The 19,087-nt window shown below is 39.7% G+C and overlaps 1 protein-coding gene across 4 annotated transcripts in view; it reads left to right on the forward strand.

Annotated features, from left to right (window-relative positions):
* Cdkl5 (cyclin-dependent kinase-like 5) overlaps positions 1-19,087 on the forward strand; it is a 223,980-nt gene that overhangs the window by 142,133 nt on the left and 62,760 nt on the right. For all 4 annotated transcript variants that reach the window (NM_001421533.1, XM_087598823.1, XM_087598824.1 and 1 more), the window contains exons 10-12: positions 6,132-6,212; positions 11,953-12,104; positions 17,629-18,595. In NM_001421533.1, coding sequence (NP_001408462.1) covers positions 6,132-6,212; positions 11,953-12,104; positions 17,629-18,595 — 1,200 coding nt within the window. The remainder of the gene's footprint in view (positions 1-6,131; positions 6,213-11,952; positions 12,105-17,628; positions 18,596-19,087) is intronic.

The following is a 19,087-nucleotide window of genomic DNA, read 5'->3' on the forward strand; positions in this document are numbered from 1 at the left end:
ATGTTGTCTTGGTTTATTTTCCCATTGCTGTGATAAAATACCCCAAGCAAAGACACTTAAGGAAGAGAGGCTTTGTTTTGGTTCATAGTTTGGATTGCAGTCCATCCTGGTAGGGAACTGGTCACATTTCATCTTCAGTCAAGAAGCAGAGAGAGAGGTGAAGTATTGCTTAATTGCCTTCCTCCGTCTTTTAGAGTCCAGGAATAGAAGATGGGTCTTTCCACATCAATTAAGGTAGTCAAGAAAACTGCACAGATGTGCTCAGAGGCCCCTTTCCCGGGAAATTCTAGATGTCTGTCCAGTTAGACAGTTGACTCCTAACCATCAAGTACAACTGCATTGCCTTTCTCGCCACCTCTAATGCCTCTTTCACCTCTTCAACCTTGCTTAAACTTTCAGTTAGTTTCAAGTTGATCTTTTGAACTTTATCTTTGCTGTTTGCAAGAATATGCCTCCTCACTGGACTCGTGAATTTCTTGAGGAAAGAAACTGTCTGTACCCTTCTTAGCACACTTAGGGTGGTATCTGCTAGGTTGCATAGTGTTAAATAAATAGTCGGCTGCAGGATTCATAATGTCAATAAACTCGGTCTGCTACTTATTTCAGGCCTCATTAGGTCTATGCTGCAGAATCTGAACGGTGAGCAACATTTGACATTTCTAGCCCTACTCAGTGGCTCAGAAACCAACTAAGAAATTAAGACCTTTTCTTTATACCCTCACTTTGTTCTCTATGCTTTTGGTTAGCATATAAAATAATTTCATTACATTCATACATGTATATCACTGTATCTCGCTCTTAGTCACAGCCCTTATTGCCCTCCCACATCCTTCCTCCTGCCCTCTGTGGCTGGTCCCTTAACATCCCCCTAAAAATAGTCCCCTTCTCTCCCTAAAAATAGCTTTCTGTCTGTCTGTCTCTCCCTCCCCCCCCTCTCATCTCTCATCTTTATCTCTATCTCTCTCGGCCTGTCTTCTGTCTATGTCTCTGTCTCTCCTCTCTTCTCTTCTCTTCTCTTCTCTTCTCTTCTCTTCTCTTCTCTTCTCTTCTCTCTCTGTCTCTCTCTCTATCTCTGCCTGTCTTCTGTCTGTGTCTGTGTCTCTGTCTCTCCCTGTCTCTATCTCTATCTCTCTCTGCCTGTCTCTGTCTGTGTTTCTGTATCTCTCTGTCTCTCTCTCCCTGTCTTCTGTCTGTCTCTCTCTCTCTCTGTCTCTCTCTCTCCCTCCCTCCCTCCCTGTCTTCTGTCTGTGTCTCTGTCTATCTCTATCTCTCTCTGCCTGTCTGTCTGTGTTTCTGTGTCTCTGTCTCTCTGTCTTCTGTCTGTCTCTCTCTCCCTCCCTCCTCCCCTCCCTCCCTCTCTGTCTTCTGTCTGTGTCTCTGTCTATCTCTATCTCTCTCTGCCTGTCTCTCTCTCTCTCTCTCTCTCTCTCTCTCTCTCTCTCTCTCTCACAGACGCACACACACACACACACACACACACACACACACACACACACACACACACCCCTAGATACTGCATCTTAGATGAAGCATGTGATATATTCTTATTTCGCCCACTGCTTTAGCTGTTTTCATCCCCGCCTCTGTCCAGACCTCTTCCTTCTGCCTTGGAGTGAAATCTACATTGCACGGATGAGAGAAAAGCTTACACTTGCTTTCTTGAGTGTGGCTTCTTTTGTCTCGCGTGATTATCTTCAGTTCATTTATTTCCCTCCAACCGACATGGTTTCCTTTCTCTTGATGACTGATTAAGATTCCGTTGCGCTTTTATGTCACCATCTCTTTATCTGTTCATCTTGGTTAGGCCTCCAGGCTGAATCCCTATCTTAGCTGTTGTGAGTAATGCTGCATTAGGTATGGATGGTCAAGTAAGTCTGTGCTATGCCATTGTCAATTCCTTTTCGGCAGACGCCCAAAGTGGTATAGTTAGTAGATCAGTTAGGAGGTCTGTTTCTGCTTTTGTTGAAGAACTATCATACTGATTTCTATAGTAGCTGTGTAAGTTTACATTCTCATTGGCAGTGAATATGGATTTTTCTTTCCTCGCATCCTCACTAGCATTTCCTGATGTTTTAATTTTGACTGGGGTTAAGAGAGAATCTCTAAGCAGTTTTAATTGGTGTTTTTCTTGTGGCTAAGGTTGTTTAGCATTTTAAAAAAATATTTATTGGCTTTTATATATCTTCTTTTGAGAACTGTCTTCAATTCATTTACCCATTTGTTAATTGAATGGTCTGAGGTTTAGATGCTTAGTGGTTTTTTGTTTGTTTGTTTGCTTGCTTTTTGTTTTTTGTTTTAGTTCTTCATAGATGCTAGAATTTTGGTTTTGATTTGGAGATAGGGTCTTACTGAGTTGCCACGGCGAGCCTGTAACTCCGTATACCCTAGACTGCCTTGACCTCATGATTCTCTTTTTCCAACATCTAAAGTGAAGGTATTATGGGCTGTGCTTATGCCACATAGATACAAGGATTTCATAGAGGAAAATAAAACAAAAAATCTACTAATGTAAAACACAGAAATAAATTCATACTGAAGTAATTGGACAACTATAAATTTATAGGAAAGCAGAGTATAGTGCACTGTACTTCCCTATTCTGCTTTGAACATACTTCATTGTGATTTAGACCATGAGTACATCACAAATTCTGCAAAGTTAGAAATCACATCTGATGTGTCATTGGAACAGCTTTGGGGAGGGTTGAAATTTAAGACAGTTCTTTAAGAATAAATCACACGTGAATTAGAGGCCACATTCAAACTTAGGGGACCCCCTAAAATCATAAATTTCTTTTCTTGTCTGTGGTCCTGTTTGCTCACAGACCTCCTCACTGAACACCGATCTCTATAAAATGCTAGACAACATAAGACAGCTCCGTGTGTAAATATCCTCCAGGGAAATTCTTCCTTCCAGGACAGTTTGATTTTTATAGACCTCACTAAGTTTATGTTTTAGTCTGAAGTGTTCATAGTGTCTTAACCAAATTAGTGTGGTCTCTTTAGAGGCTTAACAGTGTCTTTTGAAGGAAAATTCTTCCGTCATGATATATTTTGAGACTCTGTGTGACAGACAGCTGAGCGCATAGGGCCCATAAACTGCATTTACTGACAACCATGATCAAACCAGTAACTAATTCTGCATGCCGTGTATTTGCACCTGCTTTTATACAGACTGAAAAACCCACAATATGCCATTCTGCTTATATTCATTAGCTGAACGAAGTAATTATCAATGTTCCATAGTGGAAGTAGGCCATCAGAGTCCCCCATATTTACTATTTCAGTAACTCCCAGAAGCTGTTTCATTCTCTTGGGTCTCTGATTTCTTCACATATGAAATGGTGATAGATGATGAAGATGAACTGATCTGTGTGAAGTACTTGAAGGGCCAGAGGATGCCTGCATAGGAGAGTGCTTGCCTAGCTTGCATGCATCCAGCCAGAGTCTGTCCCTAGCACTGAAAATAAACGAAATGCCCAGACCAGCGCATAGTATATAGCTAGTGTTCAGTAAAGAGATCATCACATTGTATTATATTAGCCAAATAATTAAGAAAGTATAAAAACAAAAACAAAGACCTAGGATGTAGTTTAAAATTGCATGCTTCAGCTTTGGCTCTTTGCTGAAATATCTCACATTAGAATAGCATTTCATGGGGTTGGGGATTTAGCTCAGTGGTAGAGCGCTTGCCTAGGAAGTGCAAGGCCCTGGGTTTGGTCCCCAGCTCCAAAAAAAAGAACCAAAAAAAAAAAAAAAGAATAGCATTTCATTCAAGAACATATACATGTTTTTTAAGTTAGGAGTTTGCCTGGTCATTTTTAAAATATTTTATATATTTTTAAATTATAGTGTAATTTCCTCATTTACCCCTTCCCTTTTTTCCCTCCAAACCCTCCCATGTAGGCGTCCTTCTGTGCTCTCTCTTCCCTTCCTCCCCTACCTTCTCCTCCCCTCCCTCTCTCTGCTTTTCAAGCAGGGTTTTTCTGTGTAGTCCTAGGACTCACTCTGTAGACCAGGCTGGCCTTTGAACTCAGAGATCCACCTGCTTCTGCCCCCAAGTGCTGAGATTAAAGGTGTGCACTACCACTGCACAGCTAATAAATATTCAATTTATAACCTGCTTAGTCTATATATCATCACTTCAGGGTTGACTGATAGGTATTCAATAAACAATTGATGTTCACTTAGCTGGGAAAAACTATTTCTCCCGCTCTCAGCATTTCTTAGTTGCCTATAGTTCCTTGTGCAGGGTTGAGGCAATATGAGCTTTTCGTGTCCAAATTAGCATATCTGTTGGTATCCTTCTTGTTCACCTCATGTTTAGATGGTCGTTTTGGTGAGGGTTTATGTGTGTAGCTTCTGTCATTCCTAAGAGACACAATCTCACAGCAAACTCCTTGTCCTGGTCGATTTTGTTTATTGTGATCTTTCTAAGAGCTTTTAGCTTTCAGCATTCTTTCTCTTCAATAACATGTCCTTCCTGAGGAAAGAAAAGTAGGATATGTAGTATAAAAATATAAAACAGTGGTTTTTAGCCTTCCTAATGCTGTGGCCCTTTAATACAGTGCCTTATGTTGTAGTGACCTCCATCCAGAAAATTATTGTTATTACTACTTCATAACTGAAATTGTGTTACTGTTAGGAATTGTAATGTTAATATCTGATATCAATATCTGATATATGACCCCTGTAAAAGGGTCATTCAATCCCCAAAGGGGTTGTGAGCCACAGGTTGAGACACTGATATAGAAACAAAGTCTTATTTAAAGTTTATTGGTGGAGGATCTTTTATCATGGCCTGACAGGGGTCACTCCCTTTACAATGGTAGTTAATGCTTCAGTAGCATCAAAAGGCACTAATGCAGCTCCCTTGGGAGAGGTACTTTGTTTTGGAAAGAGAGTGCATTTGGATCGCAGGCTTAGATGCAAATGGTACTTCTGCTCTCTCCTTCTGTGGCTTTCCTTGAACCGGTTATTGAACTTTCTGATCATTTTCCTCCATCTCTATACTGTAAGGATAATAAACTTAAAATGACTTACACAGCATCACATTGCTGTTTTTCTTTCACAGTTGAATTCAAGATGCCCTCAGGTTCTTCTATAGCCACAGAGTCTCTCCATGTCCTCATACCTAAGCCCTTCCTGCCTCATCCTCTTGAGCGCCACCTTGCCATGGTTTAGCTCCAACCAGAAAACAAATTCCTCAAGTTTTTTTCTTGCCCTACAGAATATAATGCTGGGATGGTAGCCCGTGTATTTATTAATATCTTGTTTGACATTACTACATAATTAGTCCTTCAATCCTTTTATTTGGCATGTTTAAGGATTTCCCTACCTTGAAATCCTTTCTATGTTAGCATAAAAGAAATTGTATTACAAGTAACAAGCACTCACCGTTTAGCAGGTGTATATGTGAGTAGGTCCTGCCGTTATCTTAGTCAATGCTTTGGTACTACTCAAGATTCTGTCAAATGTGGATTGGCAGAAGGATACAACATCAAAACAATTCTCTTTCTCTATTTAAAATGAATTTATTGGTCTAGGTGCCTATGTTTGCTCTGGTTACAACTTTAAGATTTTTAAAAAGAGATTATTAGAAGAGTATATTTAAAACAATAATAGAACAAATGCCTAAATTCACTATTTCAAATAGTCTTTCAGGTTCTGGCCTCTTGCTGCCTTTTTTTCCCTCTTTTATGTCTCCATTTTCAGGAGCAAGTTGCACATTCTTATGGACAAGCCAAGACATTTTTATATAATATCCTATCATGACCCTTCTGTTCTTCACTCTGTCAGTATTTGTCTATAAATTGTTTCAGAAGCAAGTTGTGCAAGCAGACAAGATTCAAGATGTATAGGCCCAGACTTTTATTCATTTTACAAGTTTCAGTGTTCTATCTAGCTTTAGGTATATTCTTTGACCTGTATGTTTTCCCAGTATTTAATACTTAGTCCTATTGATTCATAATCTAAAATAGACAGACACCAAAAGTAATATATAAATAGTAACTTGACTTAGATCAACACTAGGGCAATGATTTCTGTCCAGATGTGGCCTTGTGTAACGTCAGAAGCATATGTACACATATCCTTCCTCAAATGCTAATATTCATGTTGTGTTGTTCTTCCAGTTTCCAGCTGTTAACCATCCTCAGTCATTAGAGAGACGATACCTTGGAATTTTAAATAGTGTTTTACTTGACCTAATGAAGGTAAGAAAAGTGACAAAAGTCCTTTGGTTTATGGATGCTCCTCTGCATACTTTTTTAGCATGCTTTTATGAATTAAAGGTTTTCTTAGTAGATGATTAATGGGGAGTATGTCCTGTTAAATGGCATGTAATTTGTTTATAATTGCAACAGGAATCTAGTGATGTCTCAGACCATCTAGAGAGAGCATGTAATCCGTAAATTACTTTCCTAAAATGGGCAGAATAATGAATATCTATCTGTTGGCACTCAAGAACTACTCAGGCATAGGTTTTGAAACAAATCTTAAAGTGGATGTTATAAGACGAAAGATTGTATAATTATTTCTATGAACATTGACTCTGCAGCATCTGTGGAGTATGAGTCAGTGAGTCTTTTGTTGTTTTGTTTTGCTCTCTTTTGTTTTCTGTCATCTGACTGCACCTCTTCTCCCCAAGGCAGGTTACTGTTTCTGTCGTTTCTTTAGATATTTCAGGATCACCTCTATAACGTAATGGCTTGAGTGTTCTTCCTCATGCAGCCTTTCTGTCAAAAGATATCCTACTCCAAACTACTCAAAGCATCCTTTAAATTCTTTTTTATATATGGGTGTTTTGTCTGCATGTCTGCCTGTGCATCGTTCATGCAGTGCCCATGGAAGCCAAAAGAAGGCATCAAGTGTCCTGAAAGCAGAGTAATAGGCTGTTGTGAGCTATCATGTGCATGCTGGGAATCGAACCCTGGTCCTCTGGAAAAGCAGCCAGTGCTTTAACTGCTGAGTTATTGCTCTAGCTTCAAAATTCCTTATTGAAGATTTTCTTGTTGGGCATGGTAACACATGCTTATAATGTCAGCATTTGAGAGGCTGAAACAGGGAGACTGCTCTAACCTTGAGGTTAGCCATAGACTCTGTCTAAAAAATAAGAAAGTAAAGATTTTCTACCTCGGAAGACACTGGTCCCTTGAGTGAAAACTATTTTTTTATATTTCCCCAGTTTTCATTTCAGGAAGTAAATATAAAGTCACGAATTGATTGTTTTAGAATGGCACATCAATGCTTGCTGATGGATTAGTTTTGCTTTATGCCCACTCATTCAGCGGTCATCTGCATACAAGCTATACTGTGTGTAGAAAGTGGAAAAGTCGCACTTAGCACAGTGGCAAGTTTACTGAGCTGGGCTTTTTAAACTTTGCTCTGTTTAGGGTATGTTCACCTGTGTCTCAGAGAACAGGGTAAATGAGGGTGTCTGGCATTAGGGAAAGGCCACATACCATAAAACATTTCTAGAGACACACAGTGTCCATTAATCCTATAAAGGATTTCAGAAATTTCATAGTAAAGCATTTCTGCCTCAATGTTTCCCTAATTTAATTAAATATCAAATACTACGTTGTATGAAACTCTAATGAAGCGCTGATGTTATTAACACAGATTGAGAACTGCTATTTTTTTAATGAACCCTCAACACTCTTTGATTTTAATTAGACAGAAATTGTTGGGTTTTGCCAGTACCTTCTTTCGTGTAGTCAATACTTAATCAATCTGGGCCTTATTCATTTAGTAATTTTAAAAAATAAATACAGATGATATAAATATAAATAGAACAGAGTAGAAAATGGAATTAAACACAACTTTATGCTTCCTGTCTTTTATGTGTTTTTTCTTTAGTTAAAAATACAATGATGATTAGTGAGAGAAAGGGACCGTGAATTTGAAGGAGAGTGGAGAGGGCTAGATGGGAGGGTTTGGAAGGAGGCTTGGAAAGTAAACATTATAATTCCTGTTATTTAATATGTTTATTGATGCTATTCTTTAAAAGTAAGTAAACGTTTTCATTGAAATGCAAATTTGAGGGCCTGTAGAGATGGCTCAGTACACTCACTGCTCTTCTAGAGGACCCAGGCTAACAACATCATTAACTCCAGTTCTGGGAGAATCTGACCACTGTAGGCGCTTTTGCACATACAATGTACAGACATATGTTCATACATACATACATACATACACACATGAACTATACAGTCAAAAGTATTCTACTTATGTGTAAATCTCTGTTTTTATAATATAAGCATATTTTTGTTACCTCACCTGGACTGAGACATGGAAACGTAGTTGATAACTTAAAAGCCTCCTCTGAATCCTTCCTAAGTCTTACTTTCTGAGCCCAGAAATCATTTTTTATTTCTGTCACTGATTAATATAATGTGGTTAGTATTATTGAATTATACATATATGAATATAGGTCACCATTCTTTTACCTGATTTTGAGGATGAATTCTTAAAATGAAAAACCTCCGTTGTCCTTTCAATTAGTCTTTGCTGCTCCCTAAATGTATATTGGTGATTGTGTCCATATCTAGTGCTTAAAGCACTCATCTCATCTTGTACCTCTTTATAGCCACTGTTTCAGTAGAGAGAAAACAAGCACTATAATTAATGCATGCCTATGCCCTTAATAATTTAAAAATAGCTATAATACTTCTATTTCCTTTACTTTCATTTTTAAAAAATCATGCCACATGCTAAATTTTAAAAGCTGTTAGCTATGTAAATTTCATACTTTCTTCATAAGGACTTCATGGTTTACAGTAACTTGAACATGGCCATTTGTATTCATAACATATAAATGTAGGGATTTTTATTACAGTAACTTCTACATGGTATCAAATAAGTTAAAACAACCCCTTCCTTTTTAAAAGGTCATGAATGCTTTGAATTTGAACAATATTTTTGGGGGGTTTAAGTTTTCTTTTTAATGGGCATCTTATATTTTAAACCATTTTAATGATAGCTATTGGAAATACTAGTTAAAGTCATCTCAGTTTTTGTTCTGTTATAAGGGAGAAAAAGAATTGAGATAAGTTTGCAATTGTGTCTGAATTAATATAGATATAAATCCACATGTAATTAGTGGCTGAATTTCAATAATTAGAGTCTTTGGATCAAAATGAATATATCAGTATATTGTAGGGCCAGAATTGAAATGTTCTGTAATATTAGATTGATATTGAAGTCTGGCTTATTGGAAACAAATTTGCTCTCACTACTTAACTAAATATATTAATTATGGATAAAATTGAACTGAACTAGAAATGAATTTGTGAATAGTGGAATTCTATCCTTCTTTTTTTCTGAGAGAAAATAGCAAACACCTAGAAGAGTGAACTGCAGAATTTTATTATATCACTTTGGTAGTTGGGATTTTTTAAAATATTTGATTATCTTATAAGTCAAAGTCAAATATTCTGTCCAACTACTAGAGACAAACAATTGTGGGTGAAAACATTTCAGTTGTCAGAACGCTAGTACATTCAACATAAAACCTAGGGTGAGTACTTTAGTGAGCAAAGAGTACTTAGAAATAAGTAAGGATAGATGCAAAAACAGAAAAAGGATTGAAGAGAATACAGAAGTAACCAGTAAACGTGTAAAAGTGTTCAGCATTGCTAACAAACAAAGAGATAAACATTTGTGAGACAGCCCGGAGCAGTGACTCCGTGGTTAAAGGCACTTGCTGCTCTTGTAGTGGACCCCTATTTGGTTCCCAGCAACCATAGTGGGGGTTCACAACTACATGTCATTCCAGTTCCAGGGAATTCATGTTCTGTTCCCAGCCTCCTAGCCTCAGAGGACAACTGCACATGTGGTGCACACACATATGTACGTACATAACATGTACGATAATTTTAAACAGATATGAGATAACATCTTTTAAATATCTGATTTTTCAACTACTAAGAGTATGAATGGATAGACTTATGTGCTTCTTCAGAGGAGTATAATTTAAGATAACCTTCCTAAGAGGTAATTTAGCATCATGGAGAAAAAGACTCTTGATGCTCTGCATACTTACCAGAGTACAACCCTTAAGAATCCATTAGATTTCAAGTGTTTTTGTCATAGCATTAATCATAATAGTGAAAAATGGCTGTCATGAAAATGTCTAGTAGTAGGATGCTTGCTAAGTAAATCATATTCGATTCTCTGCAATCATTTAAAGCCTTGTTGTAAACTCTGGAGATGTAACTTGTTGTAATGCACTGGCTTAGTATTCACAAGGCCTTGCCTTCCGTCCCCTTCCTTCTCAAAAAGTATTAGAAGATGGTGTGTTCCCACGCCATCCAGAAAAAAGGAAAGTATTTGTCATCTGGGGATTTCTGAAAACAACATATACAGTATACACATAGACTTTAAGCTCTGTCCTTATATGGAATGGTCTCAACATTGTATGGTGCGTGGAAGGGAAACTAAGTACATACAGTTATGTGAGTACTACTCTTGGGTAAACGAAAAGAATCAGATGAAAATATATGAAGAATATACCTCATGGGAAATGTACAGGGAACTGGTGACTGCACTGTCTCCAGAGAGAATAACTGTGTGTTTTGAAGATGGTAGAAAGATGAAGAATGCAAACACATGCTTATTAAAAGGTTTTTAAGTACTTGTTATATTACAAAAGGTTTCTTCATAAAGAAAGTGAAAAGACTGGGATATAAAAACATGTATATATCACGAGCCAGGTATCATAGAAGAAAGACTATATATGATATTCACAAACAGAACTAGAAAGTGTCCTATCAAGAGGACTATAATTGTGAGATTGTGGGTGATTTTAATTAAGTTATTTATGTACTTTGCATCCCCTACCGATGTTTCCCCTCTATCCTCTCCTTTCACTCCCTCCCTCTCACTTCCTCCCCTCTTCTCCTCAAAAAAGGGGAGGCCTCCCATTGGATATTAACCAGCCTTGGCGTATCAAGTTTCAGTAAAACTAGGCACATCTTCTACTGAGGCTAGACAGGGCAGCCCAGTTAGGGGAAAGGGGTGCAAAGGCAAGCAGTGTATTTAGAGACAGCTCATGCTCCCACTTTAGGAGTTCCACATGAAGACCCAGCTTTACAGCTGTTACATGTATGAAGAGGTCATAGGTCTATCCCATACATACTCTTTGGTTGGCACTTCAGTCCCTGTGAGCCCCTAGGGGTTCAGGTTAGTTGATTCTGTAGGTTTCCTTGTAATGTCCTTGACTCCCCTGGCTTCTTCAATCCTACTGCTCCCTCTTTCATAGGATACCCCAAGCTCCACTTAATGTTTGGCTGTGGGTCTCTGCCTCAGTTGCTGGATGAAGCCTCTCAGATAACAGTTATGCTAGGCTATTGTCTAAGTATTGCAGAATATCATTAATAGTGTCAGGACTTGGCTCTCTCTCATAGCATGGGCCTCAAGCTCGGCCAATCATTGTTTGGCTCTTCCCTCAAATTCTGCTCCATCTTTTATCCCTGGACATCACGTAGGTAGCACAAGTTGTAGGTCTAAGGTTTTGTGTCTGGGTTGGTGTTCCAGTCCCTGCATTGGAAGACTTGCCTGGTTATAGGAGATGGTCAGTTCAGGCTCCATATTCCCCACTGCTAAGAGTCTTAGCTAGGGTCAACCTTATAGATTCCTAAGAGTTTCCATTTTCCTACATTTCCATCATCCCAGAGATGCCTCCCAAATCCATTGTCCCTTCCATTACTGTCTCCTCCATTTTCCCCCAACCTGCTCCCTCCCTGTTCTTATCCCCCTCCCCTTCCCTCCCCAGACCCCTCTCCCCAGCCATCCCCAATGGCGATTTTGATGGGTTTTTTTTCTTTCCCTGAGCTATTGTTGCTAGATATTTTGCTGTGACCACGTATTTCTTTCCCAGGAAGTAAAGATAAGATTTTTGGTAGAGTTTAAATTCAACTTGTTCTTTCCATTCCCAAATTTTTATTTCCCAAGAATTTACTGAAGTTGGACCCAGCTGACAGATACTTGACGGAGCAGTGTTTGAATCACCCTACATTTCAAACTCAGAGACTTTTGGACCGGTCTCCTTCAAGGTCAACAAAAAGGAAGCCTTACCATGTGGAAAGCAGCACACTGTCTAATAGGTAAATATTCCTTCCCTTCTAAGGAAATCCAAATGCAGGCATGGTCTGAGAAGTGGGTGGAGGAGGTGGCTGCTAAAATTATGCAATTAAAGAAAAGAAGGAAAGCCCTCATTATTCAAAAATATCTTCCTCATGCTTATTGCATGATTCAGAAGTATAATTAATGAGGTGTGTGGAACTCTTAAAGACTTTATTATTTAACAAGTATATGGTGAAAACCTATGTATTTCCTTGGAAAGGTAGCATTGAGTTACCAACTTTGGAGGTTTCTAGCATCACAGACAGCATTAAGACCCAGCAGTTTTGGTGTAAATGACAAGAGGAAGAGGGTTCTTGGAAGGAAAAGAAGACACTGTATTTGTCTGTGGGGAACTAAATCAAGGCAGCCTTTTTAGAAGGATTTTGTGATTTTTATTGCTCTTGCCTTTCAATCAGTGAGTTGAGAAATGACTTTTTAATAAAAATAAGCATAGGGAAATAGTGGTCAATAATTAAAAGTAGTACATTTTAAAATAGCTTTTTAGCATATTATTTTAAAATATTTGTTTCTCACCTGAGTGTACCTATAATCCTAGCATTGAAAAACTCATTGCATAGCCAAAGAGGCTTCAGGATTTACTCAGTTTCTCCTGAGTGCCAATCATAGTGCCAATCACCAGATCTGGCTGAAAATTTTTCTTGAATCAATCACTCAGTCTCTGTCTCTGTCTCTGTCTGTCTCTGTCTCTCTCCCTCTCTCCCTCTCTTTCCCTCCCTCCCTCCCTCCCAGTCCTTTCCTTTCTTCCCGTACTCTCTCTTTTACCCTTCTTCTTCCTCCTCCCCTCTATTGGATCAGTCAGATGGCCTTTCTTGTGCTCACATTCCCCAATTCTGTTTCTGCGTTTACAGGAGAATGATGTCCTTTCATCTTTCAGAACACAGCTTTGGTATCTGAGGGTTTTTATATATGAGATGTAGACATAGTTATTTTCACCGGGGAAATGAAAAGCAATGGAGCTTTTAAAATTTGAATACTACCCCCTACACACATACAATTTTCCCTTCTGTATGTGGAAAATTATTCTTAATAGATTAGCAATTTGAAAGGTCGAGACCTAGCCCTTTTCTGCCTGGGAGAGCATCCATAAGGAGGAGAGTTGGTCATATATTTACTTTGCATAGCTGCAAATGGCGCCTGCTGCTTGTTATGGCACAGCTTCCAGCCATTCTTAGCTGTCTGTTCTCTGTTCACATCCACAGGATTTAGTATACAAGCCATGAAGTAACTCTCATCATTTGCTTGCTCCTTGGCACTGGGCTGGTTGGCGTTTTTCTTCTATCTTTGCTGGGATTATGCCCAGCTTGGTAGGAGGATTTTAGTCTCCCTTCTACTTGAATTGCCACATGACTTCTCTAAGTTAGATTTATAGAGTAAATTATCCTAATGATGTAAAGTTTGGTAGACCAATGATAAATCTGTGAGTTATAGTGTAGTCATCAGTGGTATAGCCTATAGTGTGAAAGGAGGCCAATGATTAGTCTTACAGAGACTAACTTGACAGGAATTGTGAGTAAATAAAAATTTTTGGAAGGATTCGTTTTTAGGTCTTGGTGATGTTTCGAATATATTAAAGGGAAAGTCCTAAGTATTTATATATTTTAGTAATCTTGTGTCGTCTGAGGCCTTTCCCCTACCATTGCCTGTGTACTGTATTTACTCCTCTGAAGCCTATCTTGCCAGGGATGTGAATTCTAGTTGGTGTCTCCCCACGTGCCTTCTAAGACAATCGTTGACATGTTCACAACCCCATATCTATCAGTTCCCACTCACATACTCCTCTACCTCGTCCCTGTTACCCCAAAGGCTGAGTCATTTTCTCTCTAGAAGCCAGTGAACTCAGTCATCACTGAGTCCCCTGCTTGTCACCTTCAGGTTCCCTTGAAGTTCCTTTCATGTGCATGGTGGGATGCCACTTTGACTGTGCTGGACCTCTCAATAGCCCTGCTTTACTACCTGCGACCTAGGATAATAGTTCTGTGCCTCTGTCTCTATTTGCTTGTTGGTTTGTGGAAGGTACCAGTCCGGCTTTGACCTCTTTTGTAGCTATCCTTCAGCCTCCCACTGAATTATCCTGGGTTATAGGTTTGTGTCGCCATGCCTGGCTATTTTCCCTTTTAAACTTATTTCAAGTACACATATTAACTGTCTATCCATTCATCTACTCTGCCAACCATATGAGAGTCATGCCCACATGTAATCCCTGCACTCAGGAAGTGGAGGCAGGAAAATCAGGAACTCAAGGCTAGCCTTGAGTAAGTTTGAGGCTAATATAGACTACAGGAGACCCTGTCTCTACAACAAGCACGTGATTGAGTGATTTATACATTAATTCATTTTGAACGTTAGCGGGTTAACACAGATTCTTGACAGTTGTGAGATCTCTGAAACTTTCAAAGCTGCTTTTTCTTCTCGTGCTTGAGCAGAGCTCCAATGTGAGGATGATGTGATGCCCTTTCTACATAGGAATTATTGTATGTCTGAATCTCAGTAGCTTGCAATTAATCCTGCATAGGATACACAAACGTACATACTTATATACGTGCATACGTACATACATATGGCAAATCTGGACCTTTAACAGATGTTTTTGCCTTAATTTTATAGTTTCCTTTCTCTTATATTGCTGTGAATACATGTAAGATCACAGGTTTTTGTGGTAGTGATTTTAATGGTTCTAGAAGCTCTAGTAGCTTTTTTCACTGTTCTCTATCCTTTCCTGGTCCTCATTTATGGTTAAAGCATTTCTGTCATTGCTATACCTTCATCTGCAGAGGAAAGGGAGAAAATATGATTTCAGGGAAAACTAGAGTTTGGCACAAGGAGCCCTGTGGAAGGATTGAACTAAGACCTGTGTCAGGGCATGTGTCCAGGAAGAAACAGGGAAGTCTGTCACTATCCACCCTGCCCACAACCTTCTTCTCCCTTTTCCTGTGGCACTTCTTTCTCCTGGTTAGCCCTACCAGAGGATAGCCAGCTAGGAACCTGAGGGACATAGTCTCCAGTGCTGTGATCTTGAGGCCCAGGACTGGAGAGAGTATTGAAAGTAGCCAACATATTTACTCAAATCTGTCTGTGCAGAAGCTTATAAATCATAATTGAGTTTTTGAAAAGTTGCTGAGTTATTTTGGCTGCCAAGCTATAAATAATCAGGCAACTCTGGTGCTTTAAAACCTGATGGCTGTAGGGTACATAGACTGGCTGGATGCTGTTGTCGGGTGGAGACCACTGCTGAGCCTTTCTAACATTAGAGCAGATGGAGCTCAGAAGAAGGTTGCTGTCTGCACGCGGGACCATTACCTTGTCAGTATTACCCGTAGTCTGCCCCAGTTATACTCCATGTTAACAAAGCATCGAGAGTCTGCCCCCTAGTGACTCGGGTAACCAACCTTAAGTAAAGGCAAGAGTGGGGCTGCACAGATAGCTCGGCTGTTAAGGGCTGGATTCAAAAATCAAAACCATAGTCTATTTCTTAGCAAATTAAGGAAATGTCCACTAGATATGACACATAGGTGGATCATCCAATAAAACCTAGCCACTTTCCTTTTTGACTGCTGCAAAAAGCTTACCCTTCATCCAACACTGGATTCTCTCTGTTCAGGAGCTTGCCCACCCAGTAGACCCTTTGAGATACACCCAATATATCTCAATAAAGCACTCTTTCTTTCCTTCCACCCCCTTCTGTGTATGTACATGTTTGGTAAATTATTTTACATCCCTGAAATCAGTCTCTGCAGATTCTATCATGTATGCACTGTCCCTTATCAATCTGAACACATGTTCCTGTATATCATTTAACAAAACAAACATAATTTACCTTTGTAATTCCTTTCTAAAACTGGGGAAATGAGAAGACATAGTTTCGTGGGTTGCCATTCTTATTAAATAGGAACAACATCCCTAAAGGACTTTTTTCCAACTAGCGATGGAAAAAAAATCTTCAAATCAATCGATCTTCACCAGTAGCAATACTTGCAACATTTTCTAAATTCACAGTAAAAAAATGAATAAATCATGATTAACTTGGAAACCTATGTCAGGCCACAATCTCATCCTTTGTTACAACATGCTGTCTTTTCTAGAATGTCATTTTCTGCTTTCGAGCTGAAGACAAGGTTTCTCTCTGGGCAGCTATTTGTATATTACACTAGCTAGGAAATGAAGCTTCAAGTTCTAAAGAAGTGTTCAGTCACTTTGGAATAATGAAGTGTGAAATGAAGAAGTGACTAAAGTGTGCCTTTCACCAAGCAATTAGCACTTAAGACCCTGTGTTCCAGTATAGCATTCCTGTTTAGTTTACACAGAAATATCTAAACAGTTAGCGATGCATTTCTGTTTAATGTACAAAGAGCTATCTCAAGAGCCCAATGGAATTGCCACTTCTCTAAACCATAAACACAGATCATGTTTTCTAACAAACCTCACTAGTCAGTTCACATTTCTCTCAGAGCGTCATTTTCCTTACATCACTAGAATTCTCCCTCGTTGACGCTACAGGCTAAAGAAAAGATGTTGGGGTGTGTGTGTGTGTGTAACTACTGTGAGTATGTATGTGAAGCAGCCTCCAGGTTATACAAAGAATATGAAGTTTAAGGAACTCAGTAACCTTCAAGTCTAAGTGTTGCCTCCTGACATTCAAACAGATATAAAGGGATTGCCAGCAGTCTGCCAGCTCTCTTACTCTTACTAGCTATTCTGTACCAGGCAGTCATAGCCAAAGCATACTTTACCTGAGTCTGCATCAGCAACCGTGTTGGCAGCCAGCAAGCTAGACAAGTGGTTAAGCATGCCAAAACAGCTTCATCAGGAAGTGAGTTATCTCGTTCAGTGACTTAGTCTGAGAAACCTGCCTGTTATTGATAAGGTCACATTTGAGATATTTAGCAATTTTAGTCATTTGAGTGCCTACTTTTCCCCCTTTTTAGAAAAATACTTCTTTCTTTAATCAAAACATTGCTATTATCTTCTCATCCTTTTATTCCTTCCAACAAATCTCTTCTTCCCAAGTCCCTGTCTGACTCTCATGGTGTATGTGCGTGTGTGTGTGTGTGTGTGTGTGTGTGTGTGTGTGTCCAGCATAATGCATATAATTAGGGCTGCTTTTATGAACACATAAGGGGTTGCTGAGCAGAGCCATGTATCAGTGGCTACAGCACCAAAGAATATGATTACCTCTCTCTCTGTAACTTTTAAGTGTCTATATAGCTCCTCTGGGAGGGTAGGGCCTTGCATGTCCTGCATCCAGGATGCAGGGTTGATGGGCCCAGTCTTGCTGCAGTGACGATAACAACCATGTCAGATCCAGCCAATCACAGCCCTTCCCATTCTCCAGCTCTTAAATTCTCTCCCTCCTTCCTTCCCTGAGCCATGCAGGGTTTTCTATATGGCCTTCTTTAGTGTACTGTGGGTTTGCTTATGTGTTTTAGACATTAGACTGTTGGCGTCCTGTTGAAAGGAACTGATCTGCTTCCTTTGTTTTAAATATAGAAGCCAATCCACCAAGGGTGGTGCTTTACAGACTCATCACAGATCCAACAGCAAGGACATTCAGAACTTAAGTGTGGGTCTGCCCAGAGCTGAGGAAGGCCTGCCTGCAAATGAAAGCTTCCTAAATGGAAACCTTGCTGGAGCAACTCTCAGTCCAATGCACACCAAAACGTACCAAGCAAGTACCCAGCCTGGGTCTTCCAGCAAAGATCTCACAAACAACAATATACCGCACCTTCTCAGTCCAAAAGAAGCCAAGTCCAAAACAGAGTTTGACTTCAATATTGACCCAAAGCCTTCAGAAGGTCCAGGCACAAAGTACCTCAAGTCCAGCACCAGATCTCAACAGAACAGACACTCATTCATGGAAAGTTCCCAGAGCAAAGCTGGGACACTGCAGCCTAGTGAGAAGCAGAGTCGGCACAGCTATATTGACACCATCCCCCAGTCTTCCAGGAGTCCATCCTACAGGACAAAGGCCAAAAGCCATGGGGCTTTGAGTGACTCCAAGTCTGTGAGCAACCTTTCAGAAGCCAGAGCCCAAATCACAGAGACTAATACCAGTAGATATTTCCCATCCAGTTGTTTGGACTTGAACTCTCCCACCAGCCCAACACCCACCAGGCACACTGATACGAGAACTTTGCTCAGCCCTTCCGGGAGAAATAATCGAAATGAGGGCACTCTGGACTCCCGGCGAACCACCACCAGACACTCAAAAACCATGGAAGAGTTGAAGCTGCCTGAACACATGGATAGCAGCCATTCACATTCGCTGTCTGCACCTCATGAATCATTTTCTTATGGGCTAGGCTATACCAGCCCCTTCTCCTCTCAACAACGTCCTCACAGGCATTCCATGTATGTGACCCGGGACAAAGTGAGAGCTAAAGGCATTGACGGAAGCTTGAGCATAGGGCAAGGGATGGCAGCCAGAGCCAACAGCTTGCAGCTGTTATCACCCCAGGTACCACTTGGCATTTTGATCTATCTAGCGGCTTATCTTGGGAAAGAGTTACAAGGAATATTTATAAGGTTGCTATGCAGTTCTCCCTACTGCAATCAGCCTGACTTTCATTGAACAGTGAATGGAAGCACTCTTTGGATTATTTCTGTTAAAAATAATCATAATTTAGCTGTGTTTGGTGGCACAGACACAGGCATGTCCTAGCACCTGGGAAGCAGAGACGGGTAGATCTTTGTGAGTTCCAGGCTAGCCAGGGCTACACAGTGAGACCCTGTTTCAAAAAGAATAATATTTATAGGAATGTATTTCTTAATTGTTCATTTCTGACATATTTTGATGACTAACCATTTATTGAAATTAGCAATATGGATTAGCTTTTACTTATTTCAAAATTTGGGTTGTTTTTATCTAATCTTTCTAAACCACATTTGTTTAAACTTTTTTTCTAATACCAAGTATCTTTTTTTTCTTTTTTCCTTAATCATTTTATTT

This window comes from Rattus norvegicus, chromosome X (genome assembly GCF_021556685.1).
Source record: "Rattus norvegicus strain SHRSP/BbbUtx chromosome X, alternate assembly SHRSP_T2T, whole genome shotgun sequence".
NCBI classification, from domain to species: domain Eukaryota; kingdom Metazoa; phylum Chordata; class Mammalia; order Rodentia; family Muridae; genus Rattus; species Rattus norvegicus.